The 17,297-nt window shown below is 45.8% G+C and overlaps 1 protein-coding gene across 1 annotated transcript in view; it reads left to right on the top strand.

Annotated features, from left to right (window-relative positions):
* TMEM255B (transmembrane protein 255B) overlaps positions 1 to 15,415 on the top strand; it is a 75,136-nt gene extending 59,721 nt beyond the window's left edge. Inside the window, exons 6-9 of the mRNA XM_059825132.1 lie at positions 1,005 to 1,090; positions 4,152 to 4,311; positions 9,788 to 9,931; positions 15,248 to 15,415. Of these exons, the coding sequence (XP_059681115.1) occupies positions 1,005 to 1,090; positions 4,152 to 4,311; positions 9,788 to 9,931; positions 15,248 to 15,415 (558 nt within the window). The remainder of the gene's footprint in view (positions 1 to 1,004; positions 1,091 to 4,151; positions 4,312 to 9,787; positions 9,932 to 15,247) is intronic.
* The last annotated feature ends 1,882 nt before the right edge of the window (positions 15,416 to 17,297 follow it).

The following is a 17,297-nucleotide window of genomic DNA, read 5'->3' on the forward strand; positions in this document are numbered from 1 at the left end:
TCAATAATACATTTTATTTGCATTTTGCAAACAAAATACTTCTCAGTGGTTACAGTACATTTTTTCTATCAAAATAAAAGCTGTAGAAAGAATGTATTTCCTGACCTGCTGGCTTTTAAAACCTGACGGTTCTCCAGGATTTCAAAGTCAATAAGCGAAACATCTCAGGGGAAAAAAAGCCTTACATCTAAGATATTTCAATTGGTCTGTAGTGCCAAATAGAAGTGATTAATGCTTACCACACTTGAGAAGTAATTAAAATTATTTTTTGTCTGGATGGAGAGTGGCTTATATGTGCCTATCTTTATTGTTCTAACATCTGTCCATCCCTGCAATTCCTGCTCACACAAATAAAGCTTTTCCATTTTCTATTCCAGAGCCTGGAGTAAATGGCACATATTTGCTGGAGTGCTTGGATGTTTTCTGAGCGGTTTTGTTTGTGGGTTTGGAGATTGTTCTTCTTGTTGTTGCTCCTAATTATTTCCTTCTTCAGGAGGGTGTTACTGAAAGGATAGAGCTCCCATTTGTTGGAAGCTGTTCAGAATAATTGGTTTCTTTGCCTGTTTCCCCACTATAATGGAGTGGTATTCTTATCCACTCCAGTGGCTTGCTGTGGTGTATCTCTCAGGACCCATGGTCCCTGTGTCACAGCCGTAGGGATCCACATGTCACAGCTGCAGACTCTGGGTCTCAGCAAAATAGCACCAGGCAGTGCAGCGAAGTGCTTGAAAACTCTTGCAGCTCTGGCTGCAGGTTGGTGCTGGGGGCTCTGGGCTCTGCAGTGCAAATGCCCCAAGATTCAGGGGCTGGTGTCCCAAATGAAACTCGTGGGAGCTCAGGGGTATCCTTCTGCCCTGTAGTAATGGATTTTGGAATCTCAGGATCTTTCTGCACAACAGGTAATAAAACCTGACACTGCAGTAGCTGCTTCTTTGTGGTCAGTAGGATGATTCACACAACACTGAAACACTGAGAATAAAAGTCAGTCTCTTCTTTTTTGGCAGGTGACATGTTATACCTTAAACAGCAAGTGCCAGCTGAAAGTAAAGAGTAACACATGCTACTGCTGTGACCTGTACAACTGTGAGAAGTAAGTACCTGTGTGCACTCAATGACCTCCGAGAAATCCTTGGTTGGTTGTCCCTCCTCTTAAATGATTGGGGGGGATGCCCTTAGGCCTGGAGAAGCAACACAAGGGACTTGTATGCTGAGCAATCCAGTTCCTCTGCGATTGAAGTCCTGAGGCCAGCAGAGAAGAGGTCAGGGGTTGTGTATTAGTATTGACATTATTTCAGTTTCTTTTTCTTTAAATATGTCCAGAAGCTCTTTGCTGTATAATCAAAATTGACCACTCAGTCACAGCCCTGCCAAGATTTACTGTTGATCTCACAATGCAATTTTCCCATTAGATTTAATGAATCCTTCTTTTTTTCTACCAATCTGGGGGAAACAAAATGTATAGGAACATAGGTCTCCATGAGCAGAGATCATGTTGTAGGCATATGCAGAGCTCTTTTGTTAGCAACAGCCTCTGTAGGCATGGGATTTTGCTAAACTGTCATAGGATAGATACAGAGGGTCTTGTGAGTGTTTTCTGAAGCTGTCCATTTGACTTCATCATTACCAAAGCATGAGATGTCAGAAGATAAGAGAGGAAATGTCTGGATATGCTTACGAAGATCAGCTGAAGGTTCGCACAGGGTTGCCTGCAGCGATTTAACAGGAGTAAAAAAGGTAGTTAAGAAAACTACATCACAGCAAAGTCCAAGGGTTTATAATGTGGAAGACAGATGAAATGAACTCGCACAACTGACTGGCCACCTGGCACATAGGGATTTCAACTGCAAACAGCATCATGTCTTGCTACATACAAGAAACTGGGGAGAATTTCCCAGAGAAGATCTTCTGCCTGACTTACCCTCTGCACAACTCAGTGTCATCTTACCATCCACTCTCATGCAACCTCTGCGACCCTCTACAGTTCACCCACAGTCATTCTTCTTTCTTTCCCTCTATGTATTTCTCATCTTTCTTCCATCCTGTGTCACTTAGGTTTTTTACAGGTTTGCCTCCTTTTCACATGCTAGCAACCCTGAATAAACCCAGTCCTCTGTAAGCCTTGGCTAGCGCACTGCCAGATGTGAATATTTTAGGTGTAGGGGAATGAGGCTGGCACAATGAGGCTTCTACACAAGATTCTGCATAGAAGAGTTCCTCTTGCCCAGATCCTGACTCAACTAGAGAAGCAAAGTGAAATTTGGGACTAGAGGGAAGTCATCTATGTATGCGTATTTTTCACGCACACAAGAGACACGAAGTGAATGCAGTTCTATGGAATGGATTAAAATCCCCTATGAATGTTAGTCTTTTGCTTGTGTAAGAAGTGTTAAATCTGGACATGATGGAGGTATACAAAACAAATGACATGGGAAAGGTAGAGTATGCACAACTTTGGTACCTTTCTGTGATAGATAAATGATGGAACATCATAGTTGCAATGCAGTATGTTTACACTGAGAATACTTTCTTCCATGGTACACAACTAACTGCTGCACGTTAACACTGAATCGAACAGCCCAACCCAATACAGAAAAGAACAGGGGTCTTAAAGGGCTGAAAGCATTCAGAGTTATCAAATAAAGTGACTGAAACTCTGTTGCTTAAAGCATAAGGTAACAACAAGGAGAGATCAGGAATACTCCCCCTCCAGATGGAGATCCTCAGTGCCATTTTTCTTAGACATTGGGTTTGTCTGAAACACCTGGGACTGATCCCTGCTGTGACAGTATTCAATGATATAATTAAAGGTGTGTTCTGCCATTGTCAGCAATCCGCAGTGGACAGCAAGATATTATAGCGCTGGCATGGACAAATCCAGAGTAAAAAGGCAGTCTTGCTGCTCTACAGACTTGGCAATTCCAGTTCATAGGACGGCTAGAGAGAAGTAGGAGGAGACACAGTCACATGGAGTGACTTGGTGTCAGCCATGCAATAGACCTGTACACAGGCAGGATCGCAAGTCAGATTTCCTCAGCCTCATGGCAGCTGAGGCTATAGGTTTATTTAGTGAAGCAGTGTCTGGGCTCATGATAGGGCCCAAATGAACTCAACAGTAGCGGATCCGCAGTGCCAGAACCATGCCCCACAACAAATGATGGGACATTTCCACAAATTACTGTGCTTGGCTTGGTTCTTCCCAGAAATGTTCTGGGTTTCTCCACGCTGCTACCTTCCTCTGCAGAGCTCCCCATCTCTACTGCTGCCCCAATCACTGGGGATGGAGGAAGAGAAGAGTGAGCACAAACTGCTCACTTCTGGTTTCCACCATAATCTGATGGCAATTTCCTAACAGTGCAAAACCAGACTTGGCATTTAAAAAAATCTTTCCAACTCAAATAGCTGCTCTAGGAGGTCATTAGTGGGCTACCATTAAGGCTCTTTCCAGTGGGCTACTGGAAAGAGCTGCAGGAAACTGTGGTTTCAAATTTTGCAGTAGGATATTTCTGACTTTCGACAAGACAATGAGGATTAACCTCACAACATGCTTGATTTACAACAACCAGTGCAGTGTAGAAATAGGAACAAAGATTTCTGGATAGTACAATCAATAGCGTAAAGGCACATCTTTATACTCTACTGTGCTGCATCTGTTAATTTGGAACCACAGACACCATAAACAAATGTAGCCAGCTGGCAAAATCTCCCTTCCTGTGGTTGAACTGATGCTTAAGCAACTTGCCTTCCCCAGTTTCAGAGATGCCAACAGATTTCCAGGTAAGCTGGGAAAAAAAAAGCAATACTAAGCATGCTTTAGCTGGTAGCTAATCGACAAGGGCAGCATTCATACGCTGGGACTGTGCCTGTGTTCAGAGACCCTGAGCAAAAAAAAGATTCCTTGCTGGTGCTTAACACCGATCAGCCAAATTAGGGTTGGTATTAGTTGGACAACATGTTTAATGCTGGCATTAGCAGAGCCAATTTTTGTCTGCAGTAGAGCTTTCTCGAATTAATCTGAGCAGTGTTTGGTGGGATCATGGATGAAGTACTTTGCTAAAGAGGAAAGTAGGCAGGAGGGATTCAGATCCTCTGGTGCTCTGTATTACGTGCAAAACCATTCCCACTGCAGTGATATTGTCTGCATTCCCTTTCAGTTCAGAGCAGTCCTCCAGCTACTATGAATTTCTCGGCGTGACCAGCTGTCAGGATGTGGTTCACCTGTATAGGCTGCTGTGGTCCTCCACAGTCCTCAACATCATCGGGTTGTTTCTGGGGATTATTACGGCAGCCGTTCTTGGGGCATTTAAAGACATGGTAAGGCTCCCAGTCTTTTGCCTTCTGTGAGAACTTCTGTGCTTGTTGATGTTATCAAATGGGTTAAAACCAGGAAAGCATAAGTGTACGATGGAGGCACTTTAAACATGTTTCCTGTGTGATCTGGGAGCCTGGAGTCGTATCTTTAGGCTAAGCGGTTGCCAGCTGCTCACAGCTAAGTACATCAAGCCTGGTCAAATACATGAATGGAAGGGTAAAACCAGGCGTCTGTGTGAATAGATGCTGGCGATTCACTTAGTGGCATCTTTTTTTTCTTCTAATTCAGCACTGAACATGTGGGCCCGCACAGAGTCGAGGGTGCTAGTTTGTAGCTAACATGTAGAACTCAAGTCCTAGGTGTGACTATTTAACCTTATGTAGTCCGTTTCCTAAGAATGGGGATTAACTCTGAAGTACCAGTCAAGTTTTTATTTAAACAGTTGTATTCAGGTCACATTAACCTCCTCTTTTGCTTCACTAAGGAATGCCACCCTCTAACTGCTCCCTGTGTCCCACCACCATGTTGTGCTGATGTGCACCACTGCATTCAGAAGAGGGTGTGTGCTAGGAGGGATTCTGTAATACAGTGCCTCATCTGCCTAGGTTTCCTGACATGTTAAAAGGGTGAAGTACCTGTTCATGGGATTATCACTGTCAGTGGTCATGTTTGCTAAAGCAGTGCCTAAAGACCAACCAAGTGGCTCATGACTTACTAGGCACTCAGAAGAGTAGATGGTCCCAGCCCAAAGATCTTCCAAACTAAATGGGCGGAAGCATGGGGATGGAGGTGAAATGCAGGAGCCGAAGGGAGGTGTGATAGCAGCACAGGTCAACTTAGATCCATGATGTTTCTGGTGACTATTCCGGAGGAGAAAACTAAATACAAAGGCAGATGAAAGGAAAGAAGAGAGGGATGGAGCAGGGAAGAGAAAGCAAGAGAGACGGGTGAGATGTACAGCAGAGGGGGCAGACTAAAGGGAAGAGGCTGCTCGGAGCTGGCAGCCAGTGAGCCAAGGACCCAGTCAGGCTGGGGGCCATCTAGGCCCTGCTCTGACCACCCAGCGTCCCTTAGCAAGCATGTCCAGGCTATCTACAACATGTGTTGGGTGCTTAAAACCACGTCACAGAGCAGGGCCATATGAATTACTTGAAATTGACCTTTGTTAAGAGTTGCAAAATGTTTGCTGGAAATATTCCCCTCTCTAGCTTAAGGCAAAAAAGCACACTGAGCCTTCGCATGTAAGAAATGTGCAGCTGAGCTGTTCTTTACGTGAGGGAACTGTTGCAAGGAGTTGAAAACAAATTGCAGCCAGCCAGTAAAGAGTTGCAGCTGCCCGACAGGAGGGAGTGGGAACAGCTTTCCCAGCTTAATTCACCCCCTCCCTGTGAGAGGAGCAATGGCAGAAGGGGAGCAGAAACAACCACAGTGGGAAACGAGGGGAAGAGCAGCTACATGAGGAGGGGAAGGCAGGCATCATCTACAGTAAGTCCTTGGTAGAGCACTGCAGCTTTCCAGTGCTGCTAAGTATTTTCCCCTGCCTAGCAGATGGGTGCGAGTGCCTCCACCGAGGCCAGCTGTGGGAGTTGCTAGTGCTCCCCTGAGACGGGGAAGGGTGCAGAGAGCTAGCCTGAGTCCACCTAATCTGTCTCGCACAAACCAAGACTTACATGGGATTTGTACTGATGCTTTGTAGCAAGGGGAGCTGCAGCCCAGGCACACCTCTGTGCTGTGTGGGGGCCATCGCTGCACTGCTCGCGAGGAACGCCAAGCCGAGGAAATGTTCCTGGGAGAACTGGGGTCTCCATGACGTGGCACGTTCCCTTGCTGGGAGGCAGAGCCTGGGTCAAGGTCTGGGTCCTCTGACTGGGTGGTGTAAAGCTGTGCAAGGAAGTCACAGCAGCAGTGGACATGCAGCTTCCCCCCAGGCTCAGCTGGAGCGAGTCTGTCCAGGCTCCAGCTAAAAACCTGATCTGAATAAGCTGTTTAATGTCTTCTCTGCAGCAGGAGCGGAAAAAATACCCTCACTAGCTTAAGGGAAAGATGACTTTGTGTCAGTTACCTCAACACAGGAGCCATGCGATGCTTGTGAAAGTGTTACTAAAGCAGCAGTCGAAATGTAATGACTGCTCCCTGCTCCTGCCTGTGTTTTTTCAGGGTCCTTTTGAGTGATGTACCAGAGCTGGTTTACTAATCTGCTGCTTGCTTTCATTACGAAAGGAGTAACTCTTGGAGGAAGACGGGGGCCAAGAAAACATCAAGCAGAAGAGGGAGAGAAAGGGGTGTGGGACTGAAATAAGAAAAAAACCCTTTGAAATGTGAGGGAGAATAATTTTCTTTCTTTCAGGATGTCACCTTCCCACAGAAATGCTCACTGGCATTTTGCAGGGAGAGCTGCAAAGCCCAATGAAATGCCTCAGGGCATTGCTCCGAGGTTGGCTTCCAGAAGACACCGGGCCAGGCTGACTAGTCAAACAAAACCCATCATGTTTATCTCTGGGGAACGCTGGCAGCCAAAACATGTTACAAAGGGGAGAGTTTGCAAAACAGTGCCTTTGCCTCTAAACCATCACATTTCCTGGACAGAAAAAAAAAAAAAGTGTTGTTTTGGTTGTTGTAAGTTTTCTTTCTTGTGACAAATTCCCTGCAGACCCTGGCATGCTCCCCATGGTTTTGCTGCCTGCCAGATGGCCGTGCTGGCTCAGTGGGCAACATTTCATCCTCTCCTGACCCCCAAGGTGTCAGCTCTCAGTGGCCCCTGTGTCACCCGTGGGGCCGTCCTCTGTGATCTGCTGGGTGCTGGGGGAGCTGCAGTGGCTACGACGGCACCCTCCTTTTCAGACCTACTGTGTGCTTGGATGTAGGATGCCAGCTAGGCAGTTACCTTAAAGTCACCTTTAACAAAAAGCAGGTTAAGATATAATGTAAATAGAAGTATGTCCCAAAATGGTAAAATACCATGATTATTTCTTACAGAAAACAGAGGTAAAGAAACGCATGGAAAACTTCACTTGCTGGTACTAAGAGTTAATCTGAAAACTCCTTTTCCTGCCCCGGTATTCATCTGATGACTTATAGATGTTTTCCTGACATACCTTGCCAAGGAATCTGCCTCCCCTGAGTTTAGGGTTGCATTAATGAGAACGACTGCTGGTCCTGGCGGGGGTGTTGCTGGCCTTTTTTATTTTTTCAGTTAGTCTCCTTCTTGGAGTCCTCAAGGGAATCTGAACAGATTAAATATAGTTCCCTTATCCCCTCTCTCTTCCCTCACCCTGCTCTAAAAAGGAAAACAAAATGAGCCCCTAATTACTGAGCGACTTGCCATGTGTTCATGTCTTAGCGCTCGTGTAACTAAAGGTGCAGTCTGACGTTAAAAGTAGTCGTAGCTCAGAAATGAAAACTTCAGCGGGTCTTTGTTGGATCAGGGAGCTGACCTGCATTGCTCTGCAGCCGCACACCCAGCACAGAGCGAGCGGCAGCTTGCGTGGCCGGGTGGGGGGCAGCCAGACAGCCCCTCCGGCCACCGCCTGCTTTCCCCACGCTCCCTGACCTGAGGTTCCCGCATGGCACTGGCAGCACTCCCTAGCCAGTTCACAGCTCCTTATCTCTTTGACTTGGGTGGTGGTCCAGTTTAAAACGTCTCCACCTACCCTTGGATTTTATGTGACATTTAACATACAGTGTCATTACTGGAATACTTGAGAAAAGCATCTAATCAGCTTCAAAACCTGCAAATCGTTGCTGGCTGAGACCAGATAGCCTGATAATAAGGTGCGTTGATCAGTGGATTTAGGGTGGATGACTCCCCAAACCTGTCTTCTAGGACTGTTGTGATGCTCGTCCTTAGCAGTTGGAGAGTGTTGCTGCTACGTGTGGAGTGAACGTGAGAGAACTGAGAGAGGTTCCTGGGAGGAGGACAGCGGCGCCCGAAGGAACCCACACCAGAAAGTTGGTGACAGATGCAGAACAGGCGTCTGTGTTTCATATTGGGCAAGACACGTGTTTCCTGCCGCGTTTGCATCCATAGCCAGAAGGACCTGATTGCGCCAGGGTCTCCCCCCTCTGAGGGAGGGCACGCTCTGGCCACCGGCCCAGCCCTGGCCAGGGTGAGCCGTGTCAGTGGCCCCAAACCTTTGGGTCTGAGGCAAGGTGGTTACCCGCTTCTCGCTACTCCTGTCTGAAAGGCAGTGTCCCTCCTCTGTTTCTCCCCACCATATCCACCCAGCAGGGCGGGTAGAAAGGAGGTGTTTTGAGGAGGGTACCTTGAAGATGAGAGACTTGCCTTCTCCCATGAAATAGGCTCTCTGCTTTCGATCCCAGCCTTTCTCTGCGACAGCTCCCGAGGTGCTAAGTTTCTCCAGAGAGCTAAGGCCTAGATTGTCAGGTAGCCTCATGTGGGACATCAGTCACCTAGACGATGTTTTCCATGTACAAACACAATGAATATACCTCTTTCTCAATCATAGGAAGATCTCACTCTATCTCCAGAGGATACAGTGGTTTATGTCTCTCACTGATAAATCTGAAAGGAAGTGCCAAAAAAAAAATCCTGGCTGCTGCTTTCAGCATTTGGCTGGCAACCACCATATTTTATTATTTCAGTAAAAAGAAAATTCCATGCTCTCATGTAGAGGAATCTGCTAATAAAAACAAAGGAAAGAAAAGAAACCATTGGATTTGTCTTGCTTTGCAAAGCAGAAGGACATGAAAATCTTTCACAGAGCTTTACTGTCCTTCACAAATGGCTATATAGCACAGAGTTTTAGGGTTTAACACAAGCCCCCTTTTACATTTAGCTTTTGCTCTTTTTTTTTCCTCCCCCAGTTGTATTAGCTGGTTTAATATGAGCGATTACGTCTTCCTGCAAACCTCATCTCACATTGCAGTTACGGGACGTGCCAATAAGGCCATAGGATATGATGAAGGATTTTATGCAGTAGGAATGAGATATGCACGTGAGGGGTGGTATTGGACAGCCAGCAGCAAACTCCATTTCACAAGTGAGAGGGAGCTATGAAAGTGGAGCAGGTGGTCTGGAAAGGGAGACCTTTGTAGATCTGTGTAGGAAGGACATAAGAGCATCAGGTAGCTGCTATTGGAAAGAGTCTGCAGCAAATTGTGAAGGACTGGGTGTTTGGTGCTGGGGTGGATAAGAAGAGATGGTCAAAGCTGAATGCTGTGCTCTTCAGGGTGTCTCGAGTCTGGAGTCCTGCCAGTGCTTCTGTAAGTGGTGCTAGGGAAGGACCAGAAGTCTTTTTCCAAGGCAAGAAGATTAAAATAGCTGTGTATTTCGGGTCAGAAAATTCACTCCAGATACACCTTCCTCTCGTTCTGTCTGCTTCTTGGTTTTTTGTAGTACCGGTATTGTGTTGGAACATAGATAATTGTTAAATTGCCTAGTCACTTCTGTTAGGACCAGTTCCTGCTCTAGGCCCCTCTGCGCCGTGCTGATATATTGTTGTCTTCTGTGCTCAACAGGTACCTCTGTCCCAAATCGCTTTCAGTGCTGCACCTCCTCCTCAGATCCTGTACAATCCTGCCCAGCAGATCCTGACATATGCTGGGTTTTGTCCTTCTGCAGCAACTATTTCTACATATCCATCCTACCCATTACCTCTTCAGGTACGGTACAAAATGGCACCCTTCTTACTCCATCAGAAAAGCATAAGCTGCTGCTCAGTACAAACTCTGCAGTGGTAGATCTTGGCTCCTGGGGGTTTGAAACGAGGCAAGGAAGTTGGATCCAAACTCACAGACTCGTCTCTGGGATGACTTTGTCTATGCCTAGTTCTCAGGTCTGTTCTCAGATCTCAGGCTTTCTCTGGTCGTCCTTTGGGCTCTGTCTGCTGACCACAAAACCCAATGTGGGATTAGAGCTGTGCTACAGTAGTCACGATGGTGAACGCAGCCCCCCATGTTGGGCAAGATAAAGCAGCAACAGAGGCATTGGGGAAGCCAAAGGAAGCATCTGATACACACAGGATTTGGCAGAAAAGTTTACACACCTTAGCCACCTTACTCTTAATATGGAGGTAAGTAGATTAGGACTCATCAGATGGAAAGGAGACAAGAAAGGGGAGGAAATAAAGACGTCTGTGAAATCAAATGATATGGAAAGGATTGTGGCTGGATATTAGTAATAACTGCTCATCACACAAAGTTTTGGTTGCCCCAGTAAAGCGGTCAGGTGACAAGATAAGACAGAAATAGGAAGTGATTTTACACACCAGAGAAGGTTCAAATGCCATGGGGTGTTGTGGAAGAGTATAAATGAGGGGTTAGGGGATTAGTCCGTCAGTTGCTATTAAACACAGAGATTCAGGTGTCACCGCAAGTCCCCAGATGGCTGCCTGCCACAAGAATCAATGGGTGCTCATCAGAAAATGGCGCCCTTTTTCTTTTAGTCTTCCTATAAGCATCTGCTATGGGCCACCGCTGGGAGACAGGTACAGAGCTGCTATGGCAGCTGGCGGAGGTTGGTGAGCCTTACTGACCAGAGGCAGCTGGGCTGAAGGCAGGAGGGAAAGCTTTCTTCCCTTGCGGGAGGGGATACAACATGAGCTGAGTCAACACTGCTTTGCCTCCTTCAGAAAGACGAGGTGCAAGTCATGTTCCAAGCCTGCACTGCATCCAGCCCAGAGCTGGCCTGGAAAATGCAGGGAGTGGTGCTGAGGATGGTGTTTGGGTTTTGGTTTTTTTTTTTTTGTCCCCAGAGTGAGGTGAAGAATGTAGGGTGAGCTGGTAAATAACTGAATGTACTGAGACCCTGGAGCAATCATAGGAGTTTTCAGATTTTTTTTAAAGCACAGTAAGACTGTTCTGTTCAGTCCAATGGCTTGTTGTATTTTGGCCATGTAGTGCTAGACCAGTGGGTACCACAAATTTTGCAATACTTCTTAGGTGAAAACATTGCACGTTTGGCATGAACTAGCTGTGGACCAGCTCCCCACAGCCTCCTGGGCTACATCTGTTCAGGGCCAATAAGCTACCGGGCACAAGTATTGGGACATAATGATCATCCAGACCAGTGAATTGTTAGCGTGCTCCTGGTATGGGTTTGGCCCAGACCACCTAACAGTCTCCCAACAACACCCAGGAAGGGGTCAGGAGACAGCAAGGGCATTGAACTGTACCTGGTAGGTAGTGTGCATACAGTCACACTGGTTTGGTGGTAAGAGTTCAGCTGTAGCGATGTGAGATGTGCTGCGCCAGTTGGCTTCACAGCCAGAGAACAGTCCTTGGCACGTCTTATTTATTAATATAAATGGGGCCAGGCACTTTTGGAGACCATGGGTTGAGAGGAAAAAAAGAGCACACTCGGAGATCTTTTTTTGTTTGCTTTTAGCTGAAAAGCTGTGCTGTTCTGCAGCGTTCAGTTAGCACGTAGCCAAGAGTAGAGAGAGAAGGGGATAAAAACAGATGAAAGAAAGCAATTAAGCTGAAAAGATGCACGTAAGTAGTCATGAGGATCAATTATAACTGCTCAGTCCTGTGTCCACTGAGAAACAGAAATACATCATATTTACCCCAAATTCTTAACCGCATTCCAAAATAAACACAGTTCTTTTCCTAGATTTCTACTTTTTCTAAGAAGTATGTTCATTTGTCTTCTACCCGCTTCATAACAGTCGGAGGCAGACACCACCAGCTGTCCCCAAGCCAGGAGAGGATAGCGAGAAGCACTCGGCTTCAAAAGGGGAAGTGCTTAATCCTTTTCCTGGGGAAAAAAAAAAGGCAAGCCGCCTTCCTGCGTGTATGAGCTCATTATGTTGTAGTTTGGAGAGAATTAATTTCTGCGTCAGTATACGAGTTAAAAAATCATAATAAACTTACTCAAAGCTACAAAAGAGTGAAAGTTAGAAGCAGGCCTGATTAGGAACAGTCAGAAGCTTAACCATCATCCACTTTCATTGCTTGAGAGCTGTGGACTGAATCCATAGGGCTGGAGGTTTGTCTTCATGACCCATCTAAGTGCTTCAGGCAGTGCCCAGCTGCTGGATTCAGGCCTCCACAAGCCCTGCTCAGCTGGTCCTGGTCCTGAAGGCAACTACAGGCCCTGGGGCTGGGATTCATCTGGCTAAATGCTGTTGCTGTTGGCGTGTAGGCATCTAGTGTTGCCTGATAATGAGATGAGGTAGCCACCTGGCCCCTGCTGCCCCTCTGGGAAGGTCCAGGTCCTGTAGTCCCTGTGTCACATCTGTGTGGATGTCTCGGATAGCCCATGGCATCCCAAAAGGGCTGGACACTTACATGTGGGCAGCTGAATTGAGCTCTAGCTCTCCATAGTGTAGGAGACTCTGCCTGGGCTGGTCTACCCTTCAGAGTCCACAGAGAGAGCCACACATGGATTATCTCAGGCTAAAGATGTATGATGTGAGTGCTACGAATGCACCCTAAAGGCCTTTCCACTGACTAGGGGTGGGATTCTGTTACTACATGTCACAGAATCACAGAATCACTAAGGTTGGAAAAGACCTGTAAGATCATCAAGTCCAAAATGTCACTATGCTCAGCATTTAGATATCTATGATGTCCTTGAGCCTTCAACTGAGACATCAAAATCTGAGGCTGAACCCTGTAGCCTAGGGTTTAATTCAGTTGCCTAAAGATACGGCATCTGAGATGGCCTAATGTTTGCAAGACATCCATACAGAGCTGGCTGGTGTGGGCCAAGGTCTACAGGAGACTCACACATATATTTGGAGCAGCTGGCAGGGGTGCCCTTGGGCATCTCAAAAGGCGTAGTGTTTTTGCTTCCATGTAGACCAAGATCCACATGAGGGCCCCAACACGCACCTCTCTTCTCAGCATTCCCTTTGGCTCGCTGAAGATTTGGCTAAACACTGTTCCTAAGCCTCTGCATTCACATTGCCCTGCACCTGCTCCCAGTTGGGGCAGGGTCAGACACGTGGTGGTTCAGTACAACAAAAGGAGCAAGACCTTCTCCAGCTAACAGTTAGGGAAAAAAAAAAAGTCAATTGATGCCAGTTAATGAAGTAAAGCAGTTAGCAATCAATTACCAGCTAGTAACTCTAGTTGAACCCTCACCTCAACCAGAGGAAATCCACAGCCATAGTTCCTCCTCCTGGGAACATATCCCACCTTGGCTTAGTCTGGCATGCAACATGCCTAGCCTAAGCACTGCCCCCACTTGCATGGACTGAAGCTCCATTAACTCAAAGGCTGTGAACCAGAGTTCACCTGTGGCTCCCACCGTTGAGATTCATTCCTAGTCCTCTGCCAAATCCAGTATCTCACTGAATAACTGCTTGCTGGAGGGGCAAACAAAGTCTTAAAAAAAAAATCACAACCTGAGCTGGTGGTAAACGCTCCTCAGTTCACCTCATGCTTCCTTGTCCACAAGCGGAAATCAGCCAAATGCAAAAAAGAAAGGGTGATAACAGGAATGCATTTTGACAAGGTTGTAACCAGCGTTTCTTTTGTTTACTATGGCATGTGCTAACAAAATCATTCATCCCTTACTGGTACAGTTCAGTCACAACTAGTCCTGGTAACAGGCCTGCCAACTGGTCAGGTAAATGATGAGCTGGGCAGGGGCTGGTGGTGATGACAGCAGCAAGGGTTGTGCCAATCATTCCTGCCAGAGAACTCATTACATACAGAAGCAATTCCAGGCAGACAGATGGAAACAGTTGCTGCAGTTTGAGGGGGGAGGGAACAACGACTCCAAAATAAATGAAAAAAACCCCAAACCACCCAAAACCCCAACAACTATGTTTGGAGCTGATCTAGCTAGCAGATCTGTCAGTGTACCTGCACTGCCTCCTGGAGAGTTAAAGGGCATAATCAACCTTCGGGTCAGGACGTCCCCATTCTCACTAACTCACCCTGTGGTACAAACCCAGGATAACATTCTCCTTGCCATGGGGTTTTGATGCAGGGCAGCAGCCCCTGCTGACCTGGAGCCCCACGGAGAAGCCAGGCACTGTGCCATGGGATCTGCCAGCCCTGGGCAGTGCTGAGATGCCATTGTCCAAGTGTCAGCCCTGGTACTGGTGTTCTAGATGGTGACTGTTACATTTTTTAGCAGCAGGGAGCAGCGTTTACTTGCCCAGATTTTTCATTTCCCCTGAAAAGGATCCATGATTACTATGTTTTGTTTTGTTTTGTTTTTTAAATTCCAGGCACTTTAGGCCTGAACCTGAGGGGAACTGAGCACAACTCTCCTGATGAAGCCCATGGACTGGCATGTGTTGGCATACGAGGGGAGGAATGAAATCCTGACCCTCTTGAAATCAATGGCAAAACTTGATTTAAAGTAGTGGTAGGATTTTATCCAGAACATTAGTCCCGACATGCATTCTTTTGGTTTAACAAACTGCTTGTTCCTGAACATGGGTTGCTTCCTAAGCTCTATCTATTTTTTGTGCCTCTTTCAGCCAAAGGCCCATTATAGCTGAGACAGCCAAAGTGAAAGACCTACAGGGAGACACATGCCTACTTGTAAAATTTTCTCTTAAGAGGAGTCTGCATTTGGGACATGAGTAAGACCTTGCATTTATGCAAGTATTGTAACTGAGATGAATTACATCTGAGATAATTTAAATTTCACAGTGATGCCTGGAAACGAGCAGCTACACATAACCTAATCAGTCAGTCAGGTGCAGTGCCTCACCCAGGAAGCCAGAGCATCTTTTCCTGCAGAAATTCCTGTTCTGCTCTATTACCTAGCTGTATGCACAATGTCTGTTAAAAATGACTTGGATTACAGATGGAATCTGTCTTGTTTCACTAGATACTATCATTGCTATACCTAAGCAGGTGCCTTAAAACTAAAGTGAGTGTTGCGCTGCAATGCATGGAAATATAATCATGGGGCTTATTATATAACACTTACATGGCAAGCACTTAATGCAGAGCTGCAAATGGGATTGTAATCCTTTCCTGAAGAAGGTGTTTTTCTTTGTCTATATACAGCCTGCCAGCAATTTTCCAGGAACATCATCTACTGACATTTCTTTATCAGAAGAAACTCAGCCTCCATCTCAGTCCAGCTCCAGCTATGGTCTTCCTCCCAATGCTCCAGCCCTCTATACACCGACTTACTTCTTGCCTGGAGAGAAGCCTCCACCATATGCACCATAGAGCAAAGAATGTATTTTAGGTAGCTGGTAGGCTTTTATTTTGTTTTTAAGAAACCTCTGGAAACTGTGCTGTGCAGGCACTAGACTTCCCAAGGAACCCACTGCAGAATGTGTTAGGGTCGCTCTGCTTTTACGCGCATCAAACTGTGAGCAGAGCAGGACCCTGGAAACGTAAGGGCAGGCACATCACCAGCGGAGTGATCAGTCACCCCCCAGTTTGCCTGCAGTCAAATGCAGTGTTGCTTTCTGGCTACCGTAAGAATGAGATGTTCCTTCTCGGTACGCTGCAGAATTAATTTTCTTCAAGAGGAGGAATGAAGAAAATACTCTGCATACGTGTTCTGCTTTCATAGACCAATATAGAAGGGTTCTAGTCTGTGTTGTCTGAGTGGACAGTCAGGAGCTCTCTGAGTTAATCCTTTTGGGAAGGAAGAGACCAGGTGTTTGTTTGCTTGTAGTATTTATTTAATAACCCTTTTTGGTGAAAGTGTTGTACCAATGAAAAAAGCGTGGCAATTATTTTACAATAAAATTGACTGTGTATATTTACACTGTTCCTAAGGCTGTGTATATTTGTAAGGACAGGAAAACAAACCAACAGAAGAAAAAGTACCCTACCAAATAGTTCCCTCTTTCAAGTTTCAAACAGAAAGGTTAATTTTATTGGGACTGTTTTGTCTGAACCTTGTGGCAGTCTAGTCTGTGTAGTAAAATGTCATGTCAGCATGCTAGAGCCAAAATTTACAGACAGGTATTTAAGCTGCACTTTAGTGTTCGAATTAATTCCTTTCTAGTCAAAAAGAGGACCGCAACCAAAACCACTCTATGTTAAACCCCAGTTATTTATTTTTCAACTGATCAAGGCCTGATCCAGGCTTTTTACAATGACTGAAACAGCATGGATGAAGGGTCAGAATTCCTTCTTTTTTTTTTTTTTTTTATTTTCTCCTATTGTATAGAGACAAAAATAGGTTGACAAGGCTAAGCAGCAATACCTGTAGCAGTGCCATTGGCAGTCTTGTCCCTGTCCTGTGCATCCTGCCCCCTTGCCATGCATCACATTAGCTGGGATCCCTAGTAGCACACCGCTGCTACACCAGCATGAAAACCCATTAGATTGCTGCATCCCTTCAACTGCATTTTGCTCCTGCAGGAAGGGCGGTGGTGCTGCCTGCTCTATAGATCTTACAGTCTAGACAGCAATGAAGCTATAGAAATTTCCCGAAAGGCCAAAGAGCAAACAGGGAAAGGAGGGTATTTCTCATTAACTTTTTAAGCAGCTGCTTCGTATTATGAAAATATTAAAAAAACCCTATATAAACAAAACCAGCCTACTTGACAGTTTCCTTCAAAAGGAAGTGACACCATCAGACCAGCTGAAAATAGAACAAAGAATGATCAGCCTTTTACATAATACTTTCCACTTTTCAAGAAATTTCTGTTAATTCATGTGTTGTACCTCTATGTATAAAAAGCAGGTTCAGTACTAATACACATAAGATCAGACATTAATTTATATGCACAGTAAAAAAAATATTTTTTTCAGTTAAGAAGGATTTTCTGAGATGCAAAGTTTTAGGCCAGAGATGTTAACATCAGTGACAAGGTGCCTTACATGTTGTGTTGACAAGGTGAGTTATGCAAACCTGGTTAAGAGAAACAGAAGTCAGAGAGGAGACCATTATTTTTCCTTTAAACGTGAATTTAATGAATCCGAAATGCTTAGTTCTTGTGGAAATGCATGCTGTGAAGAGCACGATCATGCTGATCATGAAATGAGTGGAACTGCACATTTACTTGTTTTTACTCACTATGAATACTGTCAGGGGGACCACCAGAGTTCATTCTGGGGACTCAAAGCCCAGAACAGACTTGCTGCCTTT

This window comes from Gavia stellata, chromosome 1, assembly GCF_030936135.1.
Source record: "Gavia stellata isolate bGavSte3 chromosome 1, bGavSte3.hap2, whole genome shotgun sequence".
In the NCBI taxonomy this organism is placed as follows: Eukaryota; Metazoa; Chordata; class Aves; order Gaviiformes; family Gaviidae; genus Gavia; species Gavia stellata.